Genomic DNA, 25,211 nt, shown 5'->3' with positions numbered 1-25,211 from the left:
TTCCAATTGGCTAGTAGTAAGGGTAAGATATGTCAGTTTCAAAGAAAAATAATTATTAGCCTTTTTCAGCTGACTAGTGATAAGATTAAAACAAAAGAAAAGAAATGAAAAAGAAAGAAAGGTATACAAGGTATGCGTGTGTACCTGAAATTTTCAGACCATCTATGAGTTCAAATAAGTCAGCCTGATACAAATACCTTATAATAAAACAAGATTGCCAACCACAAATCAAAATACAATATCCCATAGCTAAACTTTTTAACTCTCTATTGTGTTCGGTCATTGAATGCACTGTCAAGCTGATCAAGCTTTACCTTCACGATTTTAAAATGAGCAGTCTGCAGTGTTGAAATATCTCCATATGACTTCACTCTAACGTGAGGTAAGCCTATACAGATAGCAGTCACATGAAATGAAAACAACTTTGAGAAATTTTACAGACATAAAGATCTCAGTCCCAGTACCTGCTGTGTAGTCTAATACTACATCACAGTCACTTTGTCACCAAAGCTTAACTTTCAAAATGCAACTTGATTTATCGGGATAACCTCTTTGTTGGACCTTGAAAGGACAAATCCACTATTTCACAGAGGTAGAAAGTTTGCTATAGTTTACAAAAATGCGTGTACCATCTGACGGCACTGTGTTTGACTTGGCATTTTCCAAACCTCTGCAGTTTTATTCAACAACTTTTTTGCATTCACCATTTCAAGTCAGTGATTAAATCTGCAGTGATATATTCACACATACATTTGTGCCCTACAGCAAAATTATATTAAGCGATCTTATCTTAAACATTTACCACTTAGCTGATTTGAGAAAAAAAAAAAAAAAGGAAAAAAGACTGTGCCTTGTAAAAGTCATGGTCACTCTGTGCCCTGACAGACAAAGCACATGGAGTGTTTACCACTTGAGCAAACCTGTCAACAAAAATCTATCATGACATGATTCTCAGAGCCAGACGTTAAAGGCTTAAAAGCATTTTGCTAATACACAAGTGCCAAACAAGATCACGTCCTTCATCTAATAATAGCTCCAACCAAACAATTCCATTCAAATAACCTGGATTACTGTTTGAACTAACCTATATGGGCCCAGTGATCTGTGAGATGGACAGTGGTAACTGGCCTACAACCAAGCTCGCCATGGCCAGCTCTGTCTTGACTAAAAGGAAGCCTTGCTGCATTATCTGCTCAGTGTGTATGTGTGTGTGCAAAAGGAGAACCTAAGGAATAGGATTGTGTCTTCAGCCGATCTGGACTGGGGCTTTAGCGCGTGGGGAGAGCCTAATCCTGTTTCGGCCACGAATTTGATTTTGATTATTATCTCTCACAAACCAAGCAGAGGCTTACCCCCATTTCTGCAGTGTTATCCCTACAACACACACACACACCTCCCTCTTGCAGCCCAACAGATCTGACCTCGTTAAGACGCTTTAAAGAGGATTATTCTACTTTTATCACTTCGAGTGAAGTGCCCCTGCAAACACAGGCTTGGCATGGCTTGCCTTCCCTCCCCACTCTACAGAACTATCTTGACCCCATACGCAAGGCCAGCCAAGCGCACAGTTCAAACACACACAAACATGGCACTTAGGGCACACGGCGTGCAAAACCAAATGCAGTTGTGCAGAAAAAATGTGGTCAACTACACCTACACAGACATATACAGACACACAGCGAACATAAGGCATAAGGTGGGGAGGCATATTAGAGAGGTGTGCGCACGCACGCACGCACGCACACACGCAAACACGCGCACACGCGCACACACGCACACACGCAAACACACGCACACACGCACACACACACACACACACACACACACACACACACACACACACACACACACACACACACACACCACACACACACACACACACACACACACACACACACACACACACACACACACACACACACACACACACACACACACACACACACACACACACACACACACAGGAAAAGCAGGAAAAGAGTGCAGACATTGCAAAGCCAAGGGAAATGGGCAATTTGTCAAGAGTGGGGAAAGTGGTGAGGCTGACAGTGCTGTGGGCTTGGAGAGCAAGGCTGAGATTAAAGCCAGGCTCACAGAAGGGGGGCTTTAAGATTACACCCAGTACAGTTGTGCAGATGATTGATGCCTGCTTGTAAAAACCAGGGTTATTACTTACAACAGCCAGTGAAAGAGGGAAGACAAGGAAAGAGGAATGCATGAATTGTTGCAAAGTTTGCAACAAGTAAGTGGACAATGAAAGCAGAAATCTGGAGTGCCAGCGTGTTGGCGGCACATCAATGAACTTGTGGTTTATCTGCTCAGCTGCAATGCCTTCAATGATATTGACGCTGTGATCATCATGCATTAATGTGTCAGTATCCTTTATTCAGTGTTTGCATGAATTAAAAAAGAAAAAAAAAGAGCAAAACTTTCACTACAACCTTCAAACATTTAGGACTACCAGCACTGTCATTGGAATAATTTGGTTTTTAATGCATGCTCATAGGACATGTTTCCTCCTGAAGGCTCCATTCAGAAAATGTACAGGACCACATTGGTATTGTGGACAGTGACCTGTGTGACAATGATGGCCTGAAATAATTTATTTTGTGTTTGCTTTTCAGAAAAGTTTTGTGCTGACACTGCATTTTGAAAATGATCTCCATACACATGGAAACAAAAGAAATACTGGTAAAGATGTAGTTTGGATAACTACACTACTAGTGGCTGCTGTGTTTTGTAATACAACCACCTGCTCAAGCACAAAGAATGCTTTAAACATCCAAGCATCTTTAAACTTTCTTTCTTAATTGTTGTGGCCTATACAGTAGAGGCTGTGTGAAAGAAATGTCTCTCTATAATGATCAATAATGTACATTTTATTGGAGAAGTGCTTTTAAATTCAAAATAGTAAACAGCACAAACAGCATGTGAGCTTGTTCATTGTTTTTATCGCAATACTAGCTTGCTGAATTCTGCTTCACAATGATAGATTTTTGATCCTTCGATGACATTGAAGGATCAAAAAGCGACGTCACTATAAACGTTTGGCCGCCACAAGCCAGTTATCCCTGTGGTAACTTTTCTGACACCTCCTGCTAAAAACTCAAAAAGTCAGAGGATGTAAGACTTTGTTAAAATAGCTAGTTCAATAGACAATTGCAATGCTTAACAACAGCTACTCTTGCCACTGAATTGAACACAATTTTGGCCAACAATAAGCTATAACTCTCATATTTAGACTGAACTTCTACCACAGCAGATAATTTATCCAAGTTGTTACTGTCAAGCATTTTGAATATTGATCAAGCTGGCAGATCCTAGTGAGGACTGAGGACCTGAAGGCCTCCAAAAGGCCTCGTTCACAGCAGGCTGATGATGATACCAGCCAACATATATTTTGAGAACAACGCAACAAGCCCAGCTTCATATGAGATATCTGTGTTCGCCATCTCCCCCCTCATGGTCAAACAGCACGCATAACGGAGGTTTTCATTATCTTGCAGAGAATGCTGATGAGGTCTGAATGGAATCTTGGTGGGGTTGAGGCAACATATTGGTTCTGTCATGGCCTTGCTGCTCTCAGACACACAAGCACAACAGCTAATTCTCTTGTCTGAACTGGTGCAGAGTCTTTAGTTTTGGCAGGTCTGCAGGTTGAGGCCAGGCTGGGCCAATCAAGGCGCCTCCTGTCGAGCTGCTTTGTTCCAGCTCAACGCACCGTTCCGCTGTGGGGAAGGGTTACCCCACCCGCAGCCACCACTCTCCTTTCTTCCCACCTCCCACATTCTCTACCAAGGAAGCAACTGCTGAATACTGATGGACTCCACACACGCACCACACCACACAACACAGACACACACACACACGAGCATTGTTTATCATCACTGTTTTTCTCTCCTCAAACCTTTCAGTCATGCATAGACACACTCAAAGTTTGCACAAAAAAAATACTTATACAACCAACAAAAAGAACTCCCACACATACAAAGCTGTCAATTACTAGTGAATTTGTGAAATGACGGCCTACACTCTTCAATCCTCCTCCACATCGATAAGCAAGAAATGCACAAGTAAGACAACACACAAAACGTAGCTTTGGCAGGGTTGAGCCTTGTATAACCCAGGACCTGTTTTTAGTTATATTTATGTTCTTTTTGGCTACTTCACTGCACTATATAAACAAACAATTGCCAACAAAAACCAACAAGAAGGTATAGATAAAGTTCTGCCATTCACTCTTGTTTTAATATTCAAGAAGAACATACTCATATAACATACGTAGCAATTATTTCAACTACCGGTACATTTTTAAACTCTGGTTCCAAAGCCATTCAGTTTTGTTCCATGTCATATGAATATGTCCTATTTTCTCTCATAAATGAATTGGTTACTCAAAAGTCAACTTTCTTTTTTTTTTTCTGACTTTTGAAATTGTACTTTGTTAATCTTCATCCTAGCGTCATGAATGGAGCACTGATAGCAGAGCAGCGCATATTCAGCCAAAAATTCAGTGGAGCATTGTGGATATTGAAAACACTTTCAGCAGGCAGGGGAGTGCTAACTCTATGCTCTCTGCCTAATCAGTGTGAAAATCAATTTATGAGACCTCGTGTACCTACAGCAGCAGTATGTAAGCCTGTGGTGCCAATGGTACAGGGCTTGAGGCAAATGAATGAGATACACCAGATGCTATGATGCTGTGCTTGTAGGGCACTTGTCAGAAATTATTACTGTCCTGTTCATGTGTCTCTACATGTATGTTTATTGTACCTCTGTATTCATTTTGACAATAAACATTTGTACCTTTGAAGATAACGTTTCACTTTTGTTCAGCAGTTGCATTTGTGGAAGGTACAAAAATTTTGTGGCAAATTAAAAGCAAAAAGCTTTTATTAAAATACATTCAAGAATACTGCACCAGTTTGATGGTTTGGTGTGGTGACTGTTAGCAAAAAAAATAGTACCACTGATGACCACAGGCCAGTGTTGCACAGTAAAGCTCATGTGTGAACAGCAAAAAGGAACAAAGAAGACAACAGAACAATATAGTTGAGGAAAAATAATTAGCAAATGTGTGCATGGACAAAAATAATTCTGTACGATTACCTTTCTGACACTTCTGTTACCACAAGGCAATTACATAAAAGGGTAAATTGAACGTTGTGCTTGCTTGTTGAATTAACTGGTTTGTAAAGTCTATTTTTAAATATAAATACAGTGGTAACATCATTTATCACTGAAATAGTTTTTGGTCATTACTGTCATTCTGTCCACTAAAAACACATTTTCAGAAGATCATATGGACTGAATCTAGGAATTTGAAATTGACACTTCAATTCCAAATGTAACAAGAGTAGTAAATGTGTATATTGTAAATAAAAACATCATGTAATCTTTGGCATTCATTTCCAACAAAATGCAGATCTTAAAATATTTTTTTCACTGTAACATGGCAAGCATTATTCATGGTAATTCTGCAAAGTGACAAGAATATTTTCAGCACAGTCGCAGAAATATAAGGTTTTGAAGTACAGTGCTGGAGGTTAACGCTTAAAAAAAAAAAACAAAGCTCATACATTGTTAGTTTATTATCATTTAGCATTAGAGTTTATTTTATATTTTTGTTCTGTTTCTGAGTTGTGGGGGCTGTGCCAAATAACATCATTGCTCATCATCACTCCATTCCGCGCTGGGAAGTTTCGCAAAGGGATTACTGGATCCCCATCTGAAGCGGCTTGCCCAGTACGCTTGATAACGACAAGTGTCTGAGGAAGGTATAAGTCAGCATTTGGATGTGTATTCACATGTATCTCCGCTACCTCCCTGAGTCAAAGTCAAAGTGTGTGTTCAACAAGAGAGGGGCTGCACCCATCTACACCCCTCCTTTCAGTCATGCCCGAAGCACTTTGACAATCATCCACTGTGGCCCTTCACAAAAATCAACATCACCTGTGACCCATGGCCCCAAGTTGGCCACTCAAAGTAGGGCCTCCTGGAGGGTGGGGTGGTGGTGTTGGAGCAGGCAGTGGGGCAGCATGCAGGGCTGCGTTTGTCATGTTAATCAGCTGGCCTAACCTTAATGACCCAGACATCTGCTTGCCTGCGTGTGTCAAGCCCCGCATTCAATTTGTTCCCCAGATACAAAAAGCAGATAAGACCCTTGAGACTGGTAAGAATGTGTCTGTGTGCGTGCACGTTGTTGATGTAAGGGAAAAATCCTTTTATCTCTATGCATGTAGTGGAGCAATAATTACTGGCAGAGACGAGAAGGCAGCCGAGGTGTACATTTGTGTGTTTCCATGCTTTCGTGTGTGTGTGTGTGTGTGTGTGTGTGTGTGTGTGTGTGTGTGTGTGTGTGTGTGTAGCCGAGCGATAGAGCGGGGGCGGGGGGGAGTTTGTTTAATGGGCGAGACAGGGGACCATGGGGATTAAGCTCCCCCCAGCTGTAGGCTTTAGAGGAAAGGCTGGGGGCTGTTCTGTTAATTCAAGTGGGCTTAATAATGCCTGTGCACCCTCTGCCCCTGACCCTCCCACCACTACATAAGATCTGGGAGGAAACGCATGATAAAGGAAGACAAGCAGCAGGAGGCGGTGGAGGAGGAGGTTGTGCGTGTGGGTGTGTGTCTGTGTGTGCGTACAACCTGTGGCCATCTCTACAGTTGAGCATGGGCTCAAGGGACTTGAGAGATTTCTCCTCCATATTATTCGCGCTACTCTTGGGCTTTGGCACAGTGCCATTCTGCTGCTCCACTTTCACGCGACAGCCAGCTTTGTTGAAGCTGCGTTAGGATTAATCAACACCCAAACAATATGGCAAATGCTGTCAACTGGGTCAGGCTCTGTACCACAATCAAATGAGGGTTTTTTTTTCCTCTTAAACCAATGAACTATGCCCATAACCTGCAACAGGGGATTAAATGTGCCCAGTGAAAAAAGAGAAGGCACGTGAATCCTGTAAAAACCCCAGCAACCAAAGATTTCTTTGTGACTAATCTGACATAAGCACTGTTTTTCAGATACAGTAACAAGAGGTTGGTTTATAAGAAAATGAACCCCATTAAAATCCATGAGTAAATTCATTAAAAAGGAAGCACTTCTACTGGGCTTCAATGTTACTTTTGAACACATACCGCTCTCATTAACAAGAAAAAAAAATAACTTTGATCTTTTAGGATAAATGTTGAATATATATATATATATATATATATATATATATATATATATATATATATATATATATATATATGAAATGGTAGAGTTTATTGATAGACTAAGGAATACAAAAGTTTATTATATGTTCTGTGTTAACAACATGGAATTCAATCCAATATTTGTAGAATCGTACAAAGAATATAAAAAAAGACCATCAAAAAAGTCTTGCATGTAAAAATATGATACAATTATAAGCAAACTTATGATTTGTTATTATCATTGTGCTCAGATTTTACATCAAATTGTGTCTGTATTAAAAAATAAAAAAAATAAATAAAAAAACTACACAGGAAATCATTTTCATCAAGTATGGAACAGCCACTGTCTATTTTATGTTTCTGCCAATTACAAATCTGAAGAAATGCGTCATTTCATTGTGGCAACCTTGTGATAGAACTGAATTTTATCACTAATGTCAGTAACCCCATTTACATGGGTCCAAAATTCCTCCTCATAATCGGACTGTAAATGTCTCAATAAACACCTAACTGCATTCAATTCACTTGAATCGGACTGTGACAGTTAGTCTACCCCGTCCCAAATGATAATCCAACTGATGCCTCAGAGAAACAGCTGAAGATAGCAGGTCATGTTATACGAGCGGGTAATTCATTCTGCACATGCACTCCCTCGTACGCAGTTACGTAATGACATACGCAGAAAACAGCTGGAAGTAATAAAGAAAGTCAAAACCAAAACAAGCAGAGGTGTTTTGTACCTATAATCCAGGTCATTAGCAACAAAATTGTTTTAAGTGCGCAGTTTTTCATGTGTACCTTCAATGACAATAAAGTTATCAATCTATCTAACTGGATGGTGATTGATAAAAACTTTTTAATAGAAGCCCGAAGTGAGCAAACAGTTCTCAAACGGTGCAAATCGCATAACAGCGAGTTGTTTCAACAGCTCCATGATAGACTACCAGCAGGCAGCCCATGACCAGGCAGCACGTCGCGCAACCGGGCAGCCCACTATTAGGTGATGAAGCCAGCTTGGCTCTCCATCCATTACCAGAGCATCACCTGAAAGGTGGGAGAGACACCTTCTGCGCATGTCAAAGATACTGTATAACCCATTTAAACTGGGGCTCATGCATATGAGGATTGGCTGTGGCTTGCTTCATTTAGCGTCCACGTATACACAGATCTTTTAAATATGATGGTTTTCAATCGAATTGAAAAAAAAAAACACCCATGTGTACTGAGTCAGTGTGTGTTAAGGAAAATAAAATGAGGAGCAGATTAAGCTGTGACAGACGAAGTTTGAGAGATCCACAATCTGTCATTATGAGACAGCAGTGTTACTCTCTCATCCTCCAGCTCATTATCTTTGGCACTCATATCTATATGGGTATCACATATGCTTCCCATTCTTGCACCCTTATGACAGCAGTAGAAGTAAAAGGCAGGCAAGATTTTAAGAGAGGATGCACATGCATGTCCAGTATAAAGCCCCGGTGGCGGGCGGGCGGCTAGCTCACAGGTGTATCTGTTGGAGAATTGGAGTGACTAGCAGTGAAGTCAGTAAAGACAAACCAGCTGCAGCTCTGCTGAAGAGACATGGTAAATTCCCCAAACCCATTTTTAATCCTGTGTGCTGGGTCTTAATACTCTAATCAAGCAGCATAAGGGCACTCAATTGGATTAGAAAAACAACCTCCTAGACAGGCGGACAAGTGGGAGAAGAGGGGCCCAGCTGCTCTCACCTTGGAAAAGGTGACTGAGGTCTCAGCCCATCAGGAGGTTCCTGCTTCACCACTTCCCCCAACGGATGGAGGGTTTGGTATGAAAGCGGGACAGCAAAGCTTAGAGAACAATCTATTGGAATAGGTAGGAATAATTGCAAAAGCTAAATGCATCTTTCCAGAAATGTAACTACACATTTCAACAACTTTTAATCATTATTTAAACTGTGATTGGTCCACTTTGCTGGTAAATAATCATTATCTCTCAGACGTGTTGTACATGCAATAATCAATTGTTCAACTGCTTAAAGTTCACACACGTCATCTCATCCAACACTACCTGTTTTCTGGTTTTCAAGCAATTCAATTATGAACAACTGTTGCAGAATATTTGACTAGATGTACACCATGTGAACGTCAGTTTCAGGTGTCATTGTTTCAAACAGATGCAGTGATACAGAAACCCCCTGATCATCCAAGACCCTAACAACAAACATAAATATAAAGTCAATCACACAGGCCCTACAAATAAATTGGTTTTACTTATAAAGCATTTTTCCATCAGATGAAAAGTCCTTAAAGCGCAATACACTGTTAATCACTTTCACCCATTCAAACTGAAATAGAGGCAGCTGCCATGCAAAGGTACACAATCAATCCACTTTGGGGATCAGATTCTTGTTTAAGAACACTTTCACATATGTACAAGGAGAGATGAGGAATTATCATACAATACCAACCGAGTCGCTCCTTTAGAACTTAAATAACCATAAATAAAATTAAAGTCTGAGTGGAGCCAAAATAAGGTCATGCTCTGAGTTTATCTTATAACCAATAAGTATACAAATATAAAGAATAGTGCAAGCAGTTTTGTTGAAGATAACAACACAGCACAATTCTGCAATAAGACCAGATTATCCATAAATTACTGTCCTGTGATTGAATTCAGTAAATGTACCCATTGCCAAACGATCACTGCTGATGAAAGGGAAGCTGGCTGTAAGGTTCCGCGCTTTAGGAATGTAACTCTTAAGAAACTGTATTCATTTTTTCATCTGTATGTTTTAAGAAAATGTAAAGGTGGTATTAAGGTACTGTGTGGATCACACCATTGGCTTTGTGAGTGTTACAAGGTCACTGCTTCAAATCCATCCTGATAAATCTTATATTATTTAAATCCTTCTGAAATATGAAATGGTCATTTGTTCAATGGTGTAACCGCAGAATGATACTCTAAATATCTGTACCACTTTGCATAGGTAGTGAAAGAAAAGCTGCCCTTCAACTATATAATAGCCCACCACACACACACACACACACACACACACACACACACACACACACACACACACACACACACACACACACACACACACACAAACTACATTTTAAACCAAACAAGACAAAAAATACAATGCGATGATATGTTTCCAAAAATGAGTTGCATATGTAGTTGCCCAGTTTAAGACTAAACTGTCTTTTTCCATCACCTATTCGACAAATTTCTTGAGAGATACTCACTGCTGCTATTCTACAATTATTCAGGTGCATCCTAAAGAAAACACACAAGAGTGAAACTGTTTTTGTGTGTTGATGCACTGAGGACTGCAATAAGACAACTGCTCCATATTCACTCTGACACTCTCAAAGTAAAGGTGACTTCCTCTGTTCATGTCTTATAAATCTAAGAAATGGAAACCGAGCGGCTAAGCAGAAGCGTAGATTTCAAAATGGAAAGTCCCTATAAGCATTTTTCTTGTAAACCCCTCTGGTTCATATTATTCATTTACACATGCATTTGCCCAAACTTGTTGAAGAACAGAGAGCAACATACATGTTATCTCATATGCTATGTATACACACCTAATGCAAAATAAAAGGTTAATGCATTAAATGAATAAGTCACTACTCAATCAAAAGGTGAATAAATAAGCCAAAAAAACGAGCACACATTTGCACCTGCAAATTTGCAATTTTGAGTCACCAGATAACCTCAAACACATATTTTTGCACTGCTGAAGGAAAACCCAATACCCACAGGAAACCCAACCCATCCACAAAGGCAACACGCAACTTCATACAGAACTGTCCATACAAAATGCAAGGTAATAGTGCTGGCTATAAGAGCACATTTCAACCTGAGTGATATTCTCAGTTATCAAATTAAATTTATTATGATCACTTGCATGTTGTTTGAGATCTGAATGTCTTACAGAGTAAAACTTCAGTTTTCATGACACCGAAGCTGAAGAGGATGGGACAAACTGCTAATACGGGATTTCACTGATCTGACAAGCCAAGCTGCAAGCAGAGGTTCCCAAATCCTCACATCATGCTTCCTCGGCTGAAAACTCACATCAGCAGCAGCATCACAGCGCAGCACAATCAGGCTGCCACACAGACTGACTGCCAAAGGGCAAACCATTCATGTCACAAGACATTCAGGTTTAAGCTTCAACGGACAACCCCTACCCTTTCTGCAGTAAAAGAACTAGTGATGGCTACAGAATGTTGCCAGGGAGAAACAGTGCAATATAAGTCTTAACAACACAACAGCTGTCTTTACCTATATTACTCAACCACCTCTCTTTGATATAGTTACTATTGCAAGGACAAGGCGGTAAAGGCCACAAATGTATAGCAACACCACACATAATGGAACAGCAGACATGTGCTATTCCAATGTGAAGCGCTGATACAAGTGGATAGTTGTACAGTGACAAGTGACACATTTCTGACAGTAACAAAATATGAATGTCTGACCAATGAGCACAGAGTCTTCATCACTGATGAATGCATGCCCTGGACTGAGTCTCTGTTACCATGGAAACTTCAAATTTAGGAAAAAGAGATGTGCGCATTTTTTCCAGCACAAAAACACCCACCTACAGAGAAACTGTGTGCACTTTATTATGGGTGGTTTTTGAGGAACAATACGACCTGCCTTTTTTCTTCTTCTTTTTGTGAATTTGCAAAACATCCATAGAAAAAGATATGGAGAATGACTTAAAAGCCTGAGAGAAAGTTTAACAGTCTTAAGCCTGCAACTGCACCTACAAACCAAACCAGCAAGTGTCAACTCCCTCTCTCCTGAAACAATTAGAGAAACTCCACTTAATTGCAACATTGTGTGTAAAAAAAAAAAATAATAATAAGTTGCATAAATCCACCTCATCTTCTGTACTTTGTGCTTCTAAATGCTGCAGGTAAAAACGTATGAAATTGCACTTACTGAGTGTCTTGATTGTGGAAACATCATGTCAGTTCCTTGTTTGTTGCAGTCCTTCTCAAACACGGTCAAATGTTTATGTTGTCCTCTTGCTGTTGCTCCTTTGTCCAAAGCTAGCTCAGCCTTCACGGGAGCTGTCCAGCGTTAGCAGGATCACGAGCTAACGGTCGACAGCGGACCCCTTCCGAATATAAGTGGTGTTATCGGGGTGATGTAAGATCATTCAGCGGTGCCTGTCCGGGCCCCGGGTTTACTGTGTGTGTGAGCGGGGGGGCATTTCTCTCCGGCTAAAGCTAACAGATTCTCCCAGAGCTGTCAGTCACAAATGATTCATCGCTGTTGTGAAGCTTTCCGCCTGAACGCACAAGCGGCAGCCGCGCGACTCAACGCAAGTAAATTAATGAGGCTTTGCACACGCAGCGGCGTTTGGATGAAGCGAACGTAGCTAATTCCCCCCCTTTTTCTTATGCTGGCCCCGTAGATGTGTCTCTGTTCTCACACGCAGCTGCGGCGACACTGGTGAAAAAGAAAGTGAAGATGAGCAGGGAAAAATTCTCAGAAATGACAAAATGTCTGCGGGTTCGCTTAAGTTGAATCCCGTTCCGTCGGGCGGCAACAACAAGAGGAACGCCGCAAATCAAAGAGAGAGAGAGAGAGAAAAAACAAACAAACTGGGGAATGTCCGCCCCCAGCTCTGAGTTCAACTCTCAGCCTTTATCCCTTGAGCCGAGCTTCGCTGGGTGCCGGAGTGAAGCCACAAAGTCAGTCCAGTCCTGGAGCTGCTGGGTGGACGCGACGCTGACTGAGCTGAACGCCCCACACGAGCACGGCGGGTAAAGGATCTACACACCGCAGGTCTACACGCCGCGGTCTACACACCGCAGGTCTACAGCTCAGGTCCATGTCTGAGCTGAGAGCGCCCCTTGTGGACAAGTTCTCACACTGCATCACTGTGCGGCCGCTTTATTAGTCACACCGCTGCAGCCCAGCTGTGACAGTAATATGTGGCAGCATGACTTTTTGAAGGAAATGCTCACATTTCATTTCTAATTTCTCTCATCACCTCACAGAAACACTGCTTCATTATCATCATACCACATTGTTTCTCAAAAGTATCAAGCATGAAATAGTTTTCAGGATTCTAACACTTTTAGCTTGTCTAAATTTTCCCCCAAAATACATAAATCAATTGCATGAATGCATACATAATAAATAAAACATGCCGTATTTGTTTGAATTGGTTTTTTTTCTTATAATGTGTCAGATGCTAATAATCACATGATGCCTATTAAGAAATGTTAAAGGCTTGTTTCTTTTTTTGTATTAAGTACTTTTGAAAACCAGGATTTTCTTGACTCACTTGGTGGTAGCTTCCCAATAAAGGGCAATAGGGGAATAGCACAACACTCCTGAAATATTCTACATTTTAGAAATTTTTGACATTTTGTCAAAGAAGCGTTTACTGATCTGACTTTAAATGCAATCTGCTCTTCATTTTCTTGAGTGCTGACTCAAATGTTGAAATTGACGACATTTCTATAGCTTTTGTTTTTAATTGATGTACTATTTAAAAAATCAGTTAATTGCTGTAGTTCTAAACACATTAGTGACATTTAGCTTGATTATTATGTGCCTTGCAGTACTGGAAAATATACGAATCAATCCCATTTTCACCTCTCTTTGAAGAAACATTATCTTTAAACAATGTGTCATCTCCATCAACAAAATGCCTTGGTCAAGTTATTTTCTTTCAAAATGAGAGTTCCAGGATGGAACAACTCCGATGGGCGGGGCTAAATAGTCACACTTCTGGATTCCAGAGCCAATCATATGTGAGATGCTTGCTTGTGGCGCGTGTGCGTGATGCACGTGCGACGCTGGTTGTGTGCGCGCAACACAGTCTGAGCTGTCTAAACCAGTGTTTCCCAACCCTGGTCCTCGGGGAACACTATCCTGCATGTTTTGGATGTTTCCCTCTTCCAACACACCTGATTCACATGACCAGCTCGTTATCAAGCTCTGCAGAAGCCAGATAACAATCCTGATCATTTGAATCAGGTGTGTTGGAAGAGGGAAACATCCAAAACATGCAGGATAGTGTTCCCCGAGGACCAGGGTTGGGAAACCCTGGTCTAAACTCACTTAAAGCCTCTCAAACTGGCAACTTGCGTGACACTCTCCGAAGAGAGAGTTATTTATATTGTTAAAATTGGCATTAAATAGTTACTGTTTCTTCTAGCATTGGTATACAGCCATTTATTTTCATTTGTTATCGAAACTGACTCAATATTTTTAAAAGCAGATCCTTTGTTTTGTGTAGTACTTGTTTTAATGGAACATCATATAATTTTATTCCTCTTTATTACAAAAGCAAAGAGCCACAATACAACAAAAAAAAGCCACAACACAACACCAAAATTTACAATGTAACACCAGAAGTCACCGTACAACAGTAATAAGTCACAACACAACAGCAAAAAGCCACAATGCATCACCAGAAGTCACAACGCAGCTGCAAAAAGTCACAAGACAACAGTAAATGCCAATTACTGTTGAGGCTATTGCTGACTACTATTGCAACAACACATCATCAGTAGGGTAAAGCTAACCTGTCTCACTACGGTCTAAACCCAGCTCACGTTCCCTATTAGTGGGTGAACAATCCAGCGCTTGGTGAATTCTGCTTCACAGTGATAGCTATGAGATGACTGATGTAATTATCACAATATGAACAAATCTAATTGAACCTGTAACATTTCTCTCCTCCTGTCTTACAAACAATCATTTATTTTCTGTCTACTCTGAGGTTAAAAGTTACACCATTTAACAGCAGACACATGCAACAAGGCTTTAAAACAACTTTAGGTATCAGCATTTAGGGCTGAGATAAAGACAAACGTGAAACCCAGATCTCTCGCATCTATTATTAAATGGACATTCATTTTTGTTTAATATCTCACTTATACATCCAGTGTTCACAGTGTGCTTAGAGTTGCGATTACCATATAATTAATGCTATCTATCTAGGATTATCATATTTTTTTAGAGGCAATCAATACGACAATAAAAGATTAATGCTACCTATTCAAATGCCACCAGCTGAAATCCAAACAAATGGTTGGTATGGTTTGAGTCTTTTTATCTTTTAAAAAGTAACAACATAACTTGAAGTTTCAATACAAAATTTAAATGGATTGGTTTTTATTACAAGGATGTTCGAAGCCAAAGAACAGTAGAGTAGATATTTGACGAGTTGTCAGTCCATCACAATGGCATCATGACTTTTTGACAAACAACACATATTTACTATAATGCAGATTAAATAGTTATAGATCACTCAAGGTGCAAGGATGCACATTATTTCAATACGAAACAATTATGCTAAATTAATGAGCTAAACGGGAGTGATGGGAGACTTAAAACTATACAAGTCACGCCACAAAGTGTAAGGTTGAAGTTACCTTGAATGTTGTTCAATATCAACCCAATTTTTTAGCGAGACGGTGTGAATACATGTCTCCAGTTTGCAGAAAAGACCTTTAGATGAGCTGATTTATTTGTAGTTATATCGACTTTAAAGGAGTTAAAAGTGGATTTGTGCATGGTGTTAAAACGTGAAGTGTTTTCACGTGTAAGAAAATGATTTCCCACGACAGAGGAAACACAAGGAGACAAAAAGAGAGTATAGGAACATTTTATTCCAATTTAAAACATTTAAAGGAGAAGGCTATGTAAAAATCATTTTCATGTTTGAATGAGGTTCAGGCAACAGTGGTTGAAATGAAACATACAAAAAGAGAAATATGGCTAAAATACTGTAAATCAATAACCATTTAGACACCTTTTTTTTCCAGGGTGTTGCATCAATAGTGTCTCACCCTCCCACTCCCTTCCCAACCTGACAAACACATGCAATTAAAATGACACTTGTCTTAAAAACAGCAGTTCATCATTAATATTAAATATAGAATAAAACTGTCCTTTTTTGTTAGTTAATCACATACTTAGTGTTTGATTTAGAAACTGGACCACGAAATTCACAGGCCCTCTGATTTTTCACAACATTGGCACTTGTTAAGAGTCTGGCTTTACAAAGAAAGGGGATTGGCACACTCATTGTACAGAATTTACATTTGGTATAAGAAAGAAAGAAAGAAAGATAGATAAGATAGATAGAAAGAAAAAGAAAGAAAAAATAGAGAAATCAAGGAAAAATACATTACTTTCAATTTGTACACCACTACACAAAGTTTATTTTAAATCTTTAAAAAAAGTTTATCTTAAGTGGTCCTAAATACAAGTGTTAAGGTGTGTCAACCTTACAAAAGAAAACAAGATGAAGATAGTTTTTAATATCACTGTACGATCATCCCTCTGACCAGAATGGATCTCAAGAAAAGCAACAGCCATCAAAGTACTCTTACACACGCACGCACGCACGCACACACCAGAGTATACCCACAAGCGTGCTTGTATGGACAGCTAAGTTGCAGAGAACAGAGGCCCATTGCAGTGGTGCAGTTTCAGTGCCTTCGACCCAGGGAAACGATTACAGTCAAATGAAAGAAAGGTGGGGGAAAAAAGGAGAATGTCCGACGTAAACACGCAGCGCTTTCATTCACTCACTTGCTGTTAAAGCTACCAAAATAAAATGTCTGTACCTTCACTTGACAAAAGTTTTTTTTTTTTTTTGTAAATAAATATATTAATACTGAGGCTTCAAGCATACTTTGGAAACCATTATATTAGATTCAATCAGCACTATTTATAATCAAATTCTTTCATGAAACCCTGGGTTGAGTTTTAACACGTTTGTAGTGAATTGTCAAAGAAACCTGCAAAGTACTTTTGAATAAATCAAAGTTAAAAAAAAAAAAAAATCATTGGAACAGAATTAAATGGTCAAGTGACCGTGTGTTGGCTCAGAGAAAAGGCATTGAGCAACACACTGATAACCATTAGTGTTGTGCTGACACATTTCGCTGAATATTTAAAACAATTCTTTAGAGAAGTAATGTTGCCGGCTCATCTATACCAAAACAACTGAACACACACCTGATTTTAGTGAATTAATTAACTACTATCAAACGAACACAAAAAAACAACATGAATGCCAAACGATTCAGTTTATGAATTTATGGCACATGGTTTTTGCAAATACCTAAACAATGCAGATGAACACCCTGGAAGCGAGATTAAAAAGCTTTACATGGGACCATAAAAAGGAATTTAATTAATGGTTCAGGAAACCAAAACACAATGGAAAAAATAAAACAAACTGTCTGAGCTCTGCAACATTTTTCGTGTTATTTTAATGTTGGAAAAAATGTGGCACTTAGCACAAACACACATCGATCGCCCAATGACGTGTTAGAGATGCTCAAATATGGTGTTCAGACTGTTCTGAGTCCTGGCAGCCAACATCAAGTCTAGGTGAAATACAAGCAGAGTTGATTCCTTTAAAAGAAAACATTTTCTATGGAGGAGAAAAAAAAAAAAAGATTAAGCTATTGGCAAACAATTATAGAACAATCACACACACCAGGGTATGCAGTAAATTCTCTGACGCTGAATCTGAGCCAAATGGCTCTGAGTGTGCACAAAAGGTCAAAATGTCTCAGCCCTGTCAGCACAGCTGATGCCAAAGTCAAACATGGACACACTACCAACGAAGAGGCAAATATGCAGAAGCACATGGTGGGAGGGGAGAAAAAAAAAACCCAGACAATTGGCACATTAAGTTATGAGTGCAGCCAAAAGGTGGTATAAGGTGCAACAGATAGGACACGATAAACATCACCTGGGAAATCCCACTCACTTTAACATTAGCCACTTGCCTCCTCTAAAGGCAAAAAGATAGTGAACGAAGAGCCAAACAGCTGCCAGACGCTCCCTCGGGAATATCACATAGGCATCTGTGGACTGCCGTGCCCCTCCTCTTCCTCCTCACTGAACCTGCAGCCCTTCTTCTCAACAATATATCAACACAACATTTGACTCAGACTCATCCCTGCTCATCGTTTTTTCTGTAATTGCACCGTTTGCTCTATGCCACTCATAGAGTCCTTTCATGTCTACCAAAGCTGCTAAGAGTAGCCCTTGTGATGAAAAAGTTATGAAAAACTTACCTGAATTACATTGTGAAGACAAAAATAGCCATCTATTAACTCTCAACCTTATGGAACATTTAAACCACTATCAGGCAAGATGCACGATATGGCATTGGTACCAAAGAACCAAAACGCATATCTTTAAAAAAAAAAAAAAATGCAAGCATCCTCAAACAGTAAATATTTCACCACAAAGTATTTTTGTATATATATATTTTTTTGTATATTTTCATTTTCCTATTTGCATGAAGCACAAACCTGACAATGGAAAACCGTTTTCCTATGTCAAGCATCAGAAACGCAACAACTAAAAATATGAAGCATCATTAGAAAGATAGAACACCTGTCCATAAAATAGTTTTGATATTTTACAGTAGTATAAAAACTCCTCCAAAACTCTCCATGGTTGGAAAAACTATGAGCTGAAACTATGGAGGAAGTCTCTCTTACTGTATCAACAACACTTAGATTTTGATTGATAAATTAGACATACAAAAAAGAATTATTTACTCCCTCGCTATCTGTGACAAGTTTATCAAATGTTGGTCGAAAAACATGGCAAACACCGCCCCCCCCCCCCAAAAAAAAAAACAACTAAAAAACAAAAACAAAAAACAACAATGAAGGCGATTATAAGGAGAGAAGCGGTTTGGACGATCATGACACACTTGTGACTGAAGCTAACTGGCAGCGCTAGTCTGGAATCATCATGTTGTGCACAGAAAAACAACCTCATCAAAGAAAGAAACAAATGAGCAAGAAAGAAAAAAAATAAATCACAGTATGACTACACGTGTGATACAGATGACTGTGCATTTTAAGTCAAATACGACTGAACGATGTGACGGGAGAGAAACCTCTCACTTGGGTTTGGGAATACCAGTCTGTAGATATTTTTCTTTCATGTGTGTGAACCATGTTATAGATAAACATCGTACTGGCAAAGCAATTCCATTTACAGAACAAAAAAACAAAAAACCAAACATGGACACTTATAATTTGGCAACAGAATCATGGGGCTGGGGAATGATGCACAGTGTGTAAATACCAGTGTTTATCTTATTTTGTTAGTTTTTTGTTTTGTTTCAGGTCGACAACTCAAAATGAAGGGCAGAGTATGAGGATAGTGTAGTCAGTTCAATTTGAATTAGCCCACAATTGAAGGAACAATAATACAACAGAGAAGTGAACATAGCCGAGGAGAAAGCATCTAAATGTCTCTGTGTAGCCCTCACTCTTGGTGAGCAGCCTGAAAACTTTATTTACATTCAACAGAGCTATTGCACTCTGATCTGGGGCAAAGTTAAGATTTGTATTTTTTTTTAATCCAAGAAAATGCAAAGAAACAATTCAAACCCATGGAAACCCTGTACCTCACTGCACCCCAGCACTGCCTGATTATATGTTTTTATCACTGTAATTAGTCACTCTTTGCAGATAAGCAGAGTTCAGGGTCAGCAGCCCGACCTCCAGCCCTCATGCTGTAGTGTGGAGCATGCACAGGTTAAACCAAAATGGGTGGGAGCCCTTTTGTCCGTAGAAACTTAATTCTACCTAGAGAAGGCCTTTTACCCACCTCCAACACACAATGCACTAGTGATAATGTAGTGTAGAGAAACAGAAGTGATCCATGCCCATAGCTAAAAGAGCCAAAAAAATAATAATAATTAAAAATCCCCCCAAAAATGAGGACAGATGGCGCGAATGCTATATTCAAATGTGTTTCATGTGCAAGAGGAGCAGGTAATATAACCACAAAACAGATAACCATTTCTTCAAAACTGGGGATGTGAGTGAACTAAAGAAGCAGGACATGGATAGTATTGGTCTGGTGCAGCGAGAGGAGACGCTCGCCTCTCGGAGCATCAATATGTGTCATGCAGATCTCAGGACTCTGCACTGAGTGTGAGTGGGGATGGCGGGTGTTTTGCTTGCTTTTCTCTCGGCCTCTTTCTTCACACCAAGTTGTACTCTTTGAGGTTGAGCTGCAGGATAGTGTCTTTGACAGCCGCAAAGACGAAGCGGATGTTCTCTGTGTCGGTGGCGCATGTGAAATGGGAGTAGATTATCTTATCACTGTCTGGGTTCAAGTCCACAAACATCTTCAAGATGAACTCCCGGCCTGCTTGGGCGTCCCGCTGCGGACCTGGAACACAAAACACCACAACACTTTAATGGTTCAGTCCAGCCGCCCTCCTGACAGAGAACTTGAACCACACTGCACTCTTCATTTACAGCTTTAAAACTGCACTGGAATTGTAAAATTGAAATTTTAAAGAAGTCTTTTTTTTTTCTTTTTTTTTGAGAACATTCAGTCAGGCAACAAAAAACTGTGCACTGCCACTTTTCATCGCAGTCTGGACGTCGTACGATATTTGCAACATTAAAAGGTGAATTTCCTGAGGTTTAGTTTGCCTTGAACTTGCTTTGGCATATTTGAAGTTATATTTATGAATCAGTTTCTCTGATCACAATTACATTTTAATTCAACATCAAATGATGCCATAGCACTGTCACTACTTAGAAGCATTTTTTTTTTCTAAAAATAAAGATGGGTTCTATATACTCTCATGCTGTTATTAGTGTACAATACTTAAGGACCAATATAAAAAAAAAAAAAATAAACTAATCACCATCATACTTCTGTTATTTTTCTCACTCAAGTGAAATAAATCACATACTTGCAATTGATATGACTGTTTTATGAACCACACAGTACTGAAGTAGCTTGGTCTCACAGAGAGAAAATCCCTGTTTTCAGCCTGGGCTTGTGACACCTTCCTTTAAAGTTTATGTGTAGTTCTTCTCCCCCCCCGCATGTTCTCTGGTTTCCTCTCACAGTCCAAACTCCTGCCCTTGGATTTAGCTGATGACAGTAAATTGCCCGTCGGTGTGAGTGTGTCTGCCGCTCTGTGTTTGCTCTGTGATCAACTAATGACCGGTCTGGGGTGTGCCCTGCCTTTACCAGCAGACGGATCAACTAAAGCCCCCTGCAACTTTAGGGCGGCTAAAGCGGCATTAAGGATGACTGCTTCTCTGGTTAATACTGTCCTGCTGCAACCTCCTCTAGACTTCTTGGGCACCCTCTCATGGAGCTGCTCTCCACACTTTCTAAATCACAGTTTTAGTTTTTCCATTTTAATGGAGGCAGCCTCAATTTTCTTAAGCATTTTCGTGAAAATCGTCTAAAAATGCAAGAAAAAACAAAAAGATACTGAAACAGCTCAACCAAATAACAAGGACGGATGGTCATGCCTGGATGTTACAGGTTAATAGTAAGTTTTGTTGTACATCTTATGACCATAAGAGGGCGCTCTATATTAACATATCCAATCCAGTGTAAGGGTCCTGCATTAAGAGAAGAACCAAAAGGAAAACGTGAGTGCATGTGAGGACACTGCCACTTCCACTGCTGAAACACAGCCGTACAGCTTGGTTTTCACAATAGTGGCTCTGATTGCGTGGATCACACAGTACGTATCAACCAGTGAACCTGAGCGATAGGCTGAGGCAAATGCTCCAGGCTCACACAACACAGGCCGCCACGCTTCATCTCAGTAAAAGTTAAAATGAATTAAAATTTAAAAAAATACATTAAAAAAAATGGGGGTAATTACCATCAAACTCAGGGAAGTAGTCAACCAGGTGTGAATACATGATCTTCTCCTCCAGTAGGTCCTTCTTGTTGAGAAACAGGATGACGGAGGAGTTTTGGAACCAGGGATATGTGATGATGGTCCTGAACAAGGCTTTACTTTCCTCCATACGATTCTAACAGTAATAAAACAAAAAGAAGTCAGAATGTGTAACAAAGGCTCTGAGAGCAAATTGTACAGTAGATTCATTATTTCTGATAACTTAAACAAAATAGTAAATGGAAAAGTACTTATGGAGCTAAACCTAAGAAAAAAGTTACTTTGAACACTTCTGTTACTTGCTAAAACTGAAGGGATGGTTGAGCTTTTATCGCAAAGTCCACAACTAAATTTGAGGTGATTAAACAGACAGTATCTCGTCTCGTCTAGCTGGGCAAAGCTCAGAAACAATTGAGGAATAATCAAGTTGTGTTACAACTGTAATAATCAGCAGAAAGTTACTCAGTTATGTGGACAGTTGTTTAATCACTGTATCTCCTTCATAAATCGTAGAATTGATTGGTGTCTTTATGTCTCCAGGCTGATAAGCCGAGTCAAACACAGAGATTCACACTTGAATTTGAGAAAAGGCCTTTCAAGTACCTCAAACAAGTCAAAACTCCTAAAAGTGATTGTGAAGACAATCTTAAGTTTTTGCACTACAATCAGCCTTCCCAGATGCCATAATTAGTCCAGACCTAGCCTTCAGATAGATCTAAGTTTTACTTCCTGAAACTAATTGGAAAAGCACAGCTCAATCAGAAAAGTCATTGAACTATGGAACATATTCACCAAACTCTCTTCATGCTAAAAGCTGCTGTTATCACTTCAACAGTTCAGTCATAGCAAGTCACATTATCGTCCCGGTCAACCTCAACCTGATGAAATTAAAGAAACGGTCCTGTCACGGTCCGACTGGTCTGAAGGGTCAAAGTCTGAGTCTTCATGTTGTCGTCACTGCAGGATAATCTCTGCACACTGCGAGGCCAGAGCTGGACCGGGATTTGTCACAGCAGACAGTCAACTGAATAATGTCTCATTGTGAGGATACATTTCTTGTTCTGGCCCCCCACCTGCTACGAGCTATGCTCTCCATGAAAGATTAACCCTTTAGTGAACAATTACAGAAATTAAGGACCACTACTGTCCTTTTATTTCATTGCGTGTGTGTTCAGTAAAACTGGAGCAACAGAGATGCTAAATGTTTGACCACGCACCTTTGAGAGAAGCTACAGGTTTTTCTGCAAAGTGGTTAAAGGCGCAGTTTTTTTATCAGAAATAAAAAGGAATGACGACAGCTGAAATCATGGCACAGGGAAAATATGCAGACCTTAATTGAAGAGCAGTTTCAGATCCAGAAACCATCAGAAAAAGAATGTGTGGCGGACGTTGGTCTCCTCTCTGTATGTCTGTGTGAAATTTTATGATGTGCGGCTACCGACCTTGTCATGTTGCTCAGATTTCACTGTGTGGTGCTCGCTCTCTCTTTTTGTCTCACGTTAACCAGATAAGAGAGGATGACTGTTCTGTCCAATTTCTCATGTTAAAGAAAAGTTCTCAAGTCAACATATTCTCCTGTGGAAACTGCTGGATTTCTGTTTGTGTAACTGCAAGATTGTAACTTCATTATGTAAAATGTCCTGCTGTGATGCATGATATATTCTGTCACTTAACCATTAAAACAAAAAGAAAAAAAAAAATACTGTTTAACAATGGATTTGTGATTTGACAGTTCAGCCGGAGAACGTAGAGCACTGCTTCAAACGGTCATGTGAAACCTGCTGGCAGATTGACAGATGCTGTTCTCAGTGTCTCACCTCATTGTCAGACTCCACCAGGACCTGGTCATATTCGCTGAGCGCCACCAGAAACATAATGGAGGTGACGTTCTCAAAGCAGTGGATCCACTTCCTTCTCTCTGACCTCTGACCTCCAACATCCACCATCCTGACCGGGCATTGGTGAGATGAGATGAAGAGCAGAGAAAATCACATAAAACAGAGGAAGACGGCATTAGGTTAAAATACAAAAGTTTTTGATGATCAGTTCTCATAAGTTATGAACAGAGGAGGTCATTATGTACTTTTACACATTTGCAATGACTTTGGGTGTGAATTCAAAATAACTTATCACAAAAAGCCAGGATATAAATGTAACAAAAAAACTGATTGCATTACATGTATTACAGACAAGTTGCTGTAAAATGCATAGCACAGTGTAGGAGCGTCAACTCAGGAAAAAAAATCTACCGAAGTCAAGGCAAAAAACTGTCAATTCAGAATTAACTAAAACATGATTTTTCAGGAAAACAAATGTGGGTGCAAAGAGGTGTTCAATTTGAAGAAAATGCTTCATGTTTATGTTTCTGAAACATAATGCTTAATCTTTAGCTAATTTGTCATATCAAGTGTGGTCAAACCATTACTGCAGATGACCAAAGTTCAATTAATATCCAATGAGTCCAGCATGGTTCAAGCTAAACACCCCAATTGCACTGTGCTGAAACTATAAACATAAGAAATGTGAAATGAGAAAATACAGAATGAAAACACTGCAAAGACAGAGCAACCCTTCACTGGGGTGAATCGAAATAACTACAAGGAAGTGTACATGTGCAAATGAACAATGCAGTTCTTCTCCTCCTGTTCTGTCAAACAGATGCAGGAGAGTCCATGCTAGTGAGTAATGAAAATACAGGGAAATCCCTGTTTGAAAGTGCTCTGGAGAGACCGTGAGTGATGTAGAAGGAGCAGCAGAGAGGTCAGAGAAGAGGAAGAAGGGCAGAAGGAAAAAAGATCAGAAAAATAACAACATGGGAGCATGAAGAACATCAAAATAAGGAACTGTGTGGACTGTAATTTAATTCCTGGAAGGATGAGCTGTTTCTTTCCTCTCTCTCCATTTTTTAAAAAAAATGTAGTTTTTGTTCAATTTACTGTCTTTCAAATTAACATAACCAGATTTTTTTCTTTTTCATTTATTTAGAGCTATTGCTAATGATGCCAATGAAAGAGTGGCATAAACTCCAGACAACCCACCAGACACATCTCACAATTCAAAAGACTCATACATAAATCCAGAGTTCTAACATCAGTATAATCTGGCTGCACTCATTACTTTGGAGCTTTAGTTCACCGTCTTACATAATATTTCAACCAATACTTGAACTGTGATGAGATGAAGGTGAACACTGTCGGCTAATATGCCAGAAGGAGGAACAGGATTGATAAAGAGACCTTCAGAAACCAATCTAAAAAAAAAAAAAAAAACCCTATACATCTGACAATATTTTCCCCTGCAAGAATGACTGACCTACTTATTTCCATAAGCTGGACAAA

General features: G+C 39.7%; 2 protein-coding genes across 6 annotated transcripts in view; both read right to left on the bottom strand.

The window, feature by feature from the left end:
* Window positions 1-12,936, bottom strand: part of tle5 (TLE family member 5, transcriptional modulator) — a 49,538-nt gene extending 36,602 nt beyond the window's left edge. For both annotated transcript variants that reach the window (XM_030082773.1, XM_030082774.1), the window contains exon 1: window positions 12,132-12,936. In XM_030082773.1, coding sequence (XP_029938633.1) covers window positions 12,132-12,158 — 27 coding nt within the window. In that variant the 5' untranslated portion in view covers window positions 12,159-12,936. The remainder of the gene's footprint in view (window positions 1-12,131) is intronic.
* Window positions 12,937-15,806: 2,870 nt separating this feature from the next.
* LOC115381418 (guanine nucleotide-binding protein G(q) subunit alpha) overlaps window positions 15,807-25,211 on the bottom strand; it is a 43,417-nt gene continuing 34,012 nt past the window's right edge. For 2 of the 4 annotated variants that reach the window (XM_030082769.1, XM_030082768.1), the window contains exons 5-9: window positions 23,691-23,820; window positions 21,856-22,009; window positions 20,198-20,384; window positions 19,131-19,136; window positions 15,807-16,928 (exon numbers count right to left, since the gene is read on the bottom strand). In XM_030082769.1, coding sequence (XP_029938629.1) covers window positions 16,910-16,928; window positions 19,131-19,136; window positions 20,198-20,384; window positions 21,856-22,009; window positions 23,691-23,820 — 496 coding nt within the window. In that variant the 3' untranslated portion in view covers window positions 15,807-16,909. Of the gene's footprint in view, window positions 20,385-21,855; window positions 22,010-23,690; window positions 23,821-25,211 lie in introns of all 4 variants that reach the window. The other 2 variants (XM_030082771.1, XM_030082770.1) reach the window with 1 other exon arrangement.

The sequence above is a fragment of the Salarias fasciatus genome, chromosome 23, assembly GCF_902148845.1.
Source record: "Salarias fasciatus chromosome 23, fSalaFa1.1, whole genome shotgun sequence".
Lineage (NCBI taxonomy): Eukaryota > Metazoa > Chordata > Actinopteri > Blenniiformes > Blenniidae > Salarias > Salarias fasciatus.
Note: the sequence above shows the minus strand (reverse complement) of the source record. Positions and strands in the feature narration are given on the sequence as shown.